This window comes from Chanos chanos, chromosome 7, assembly GCF_902362185.1.
Source record: "Chanos chanos chromosome 7, fChaCha1.1, whole genome shotgun sequence".
Taxonomy (NCBI): Eukaryota; Metazoa; Chordata; class Actinopteri; order Gonorynchiformes; family Chanidae; genus Chanos; species Chanos chanos.
In genome coordinates, this window is record NC_044501.1 from 27,317,990 (window position 1) to 27,320,489 (window position 2,500).

General features: G+C 40.9%; 1 protein-coding gene across 8 annotated transcripts in view; it reads right to left on the reverse strand.

Annotated features, from left to right (window-relative positions):
- LOC115816622 (nuclear factor 1 B-type) overlaps positions 1 to 2,500 on the reverse strand; it is an 81,434-nt gene that overhangs the window by 27,757 nt on the left and 51,177 nt on the right. For all 8 annotated transcript variants that reach the window (XM_030779634.1, XM_030779631.1, XM_030779635.1 and 5 more), the window contains exon 3: positions 1 to 40. This exon is cut by the window's left edge and continues 14 nt beyond it. In XM_030779634.1, coding sequence (XP_030635494.1) covers positions 1 to 40 — 40 coding nt within the window. The remainder of the gene's footprint in view (positions 41 to 2,500) is intronic.

Sequence of the window (2,500 nt, forward strand, 5' to 3'; positions counted from 1 at the left end):
CCTGGCTCATTGTTGCTGGGACTTCCTGACTGTTGAGAGTCTGTAAACGAGCATAAAGAGAGGTGATTAGAAAACAAAGGCCCAACAGAAAGATTCAAATAAAAACCCCTCCAAAGATTACATTACTCCGCTCCTGAGGGGAAAACATCAATTTATCAACCACTTCCACTTCTCTCCACTTTATTTGAATAGCTTTTATGGCTTCTACAGGCTCTTTTTGTTGTCTTTTGTTGCTGTAAAAATCGGGAAAATCCCTGGCTTGAATGATGTTTTACAGCAAGTCTAAAGACATAACAATTTACAGCAAAACACACACTCCACTCATTTTATTCATGAGGAGAAATGACACTCATCTGACCAGTCAGAGACAACCATTTAAACAGGACCCTCAAAACATTACCAAAAATTCTATTATGTGTTACTAAACACTTTAGCATCTCCATGGCAACCAAACTGGTTCCCTACATAGTTCAGTCAGTGTAGTTCTTTTGTAGGTGAGCGTTGTCTACTTCAGTAATTAATAATACATCCATATTGCAGAAACAAATATCAAAATGTTCTAGAATATATTAGATTGTATGACTTTATTATAGCAATTCATATTTTTTTAAAAAATGCTCTTTTCCATGTTTGTGACATGCACAAATATCTTCTCTGTCTGACCTCTTTTATTTATTTATTTATTTATTTATTTATTTATTTATTCTTTACTCCCTCCCTCCTTCCAGAGAAGGAAATCCAGTCCTGACAGAACAGGCGAAACATGTGCAGAAACATGCATCTCTTTTTTAAAAAAGAAAAGAGAGAGAGAGAGAGAGAGATTGTAAAGGAGGGTATCAGGCAAGACAGAGAGCAAGAGGCAGGCGAGAGAGAAAGAAAAAATAGCACACTGAAGGCACTGAAGACAAAGTTCAAATGTGCTTTGGTCAAAACATAAAATGGAACATTCTGACTTAAATGAATGTGGATAGGCCACAGGCTGGGGGTGGGGGGTTTAAAACCTCACCCCACCTTAAGGAACGTGTGAGCGGAGTGGTGGTGAAGAGAAGAGAAGGAGGAGGAGGAGGAAAAATGAGTGGAATCCAAGCTGTTGGTGGCATGCGGTTTTGGCTCTCAGTACAGCAGGGCTCCTGATTGATGAAGCTACCTCATAATACCTCTGAGGTCCTCATCTCCTGTCTGCCCAACCAGAAGATCATTCATTAACCCTCCCTCTCACAGGATAGGTCCAGCCCAGCTCCCTCAACTGTCAATCACGGCCTTTATGTAAATTATCCAACTTTTTTTTTTTTTTTTTTTACATTTGAAGCCTCATACAGCCTGAAAAAATTCCGTAATATCAACTATCAGACCATGTGAAGATCCACCGTCAAGAATAAACACGGTAAAATTGGCCCATACAGGTTTTGCAAGCAAAAAGTTACACAACCACAGAGAGCTTCTACAGCTAGTCATTTTTTCCCCGTCCATAATAATGCCACAGGGGGGGAGAAAAACACAAGAGAGGGAATCTACCAGCTAAAGGAATTAGCCTGAGAAAGGATGAGAAAATATATAATATATGCACATATACATAAATACACACAGACCCAGAGACATACACACACACACATACTCACACACACACATACACCCACCATAAACCATAACCACCATCAGAACACACACATACACACACACACATACTCACACACACATACACCCACCATAAACCATAAGCACCATCAGAATAGCTTTCCTTGTGTTAGAAACACAGGACTCAAGGAAGTAGTGGAAGTAACTGTGTGAGAATCCTACAAAGGAGACTATAGGTGAAGATTATATCTGTATATGTTGATATAATCTATACGTTGATGTAATCTACGTTTCCACATTTTGTGGATATAGTCTGTATTTGTAAGCAAGGGAAATAAGGAGGAGAGCAGACAGTGAACTCAAATAGCCTCAGTTAGATCAACACTCCTTTAAATGGCAAAAAAAAAGCTCTCCAAAGCAAAAACATTCAGAAATATAGTATGAAGCAGGGAGAGAGAGAGAGAGAGAGAGAGGCAAAGAAGACAGAGAACGAGAAGAAGAAGAAGGGAAAAATGGTGAGATTTATTCAGACACCCCCCCCCCCTTAAAATTGACCATTAAACAGCTCTGCAAAAACGGAATGTTCTTGGCTTCCGCTCAACAATGACAGAGAAGGGGAGGCGCGGCACCATACGTTAAGCACAGAGAAAGAAAAAAAAAAAGAAGGAAAGAAAAAAGAAGCATTCCTCCTGCTTAACTCTGCAGGACCTGAAGCGAGCTCTAGCACTGCACAGACAGAGAAACAGCTACGCAGACGCCGATAGATAGATCTCGCTTAGCCAGTTTTTGAGCCGTGTCGACCTTTTGTGGTGATTCAAAGCTGACTTAGCCATGAAGCAAGTGCAAATATTCATTATTGTGAGAGGCTGAGTGGCGTCTAGCCCCCCTCACAAGCCACCCCCCCCACCCCCCCATTCCACCCCAC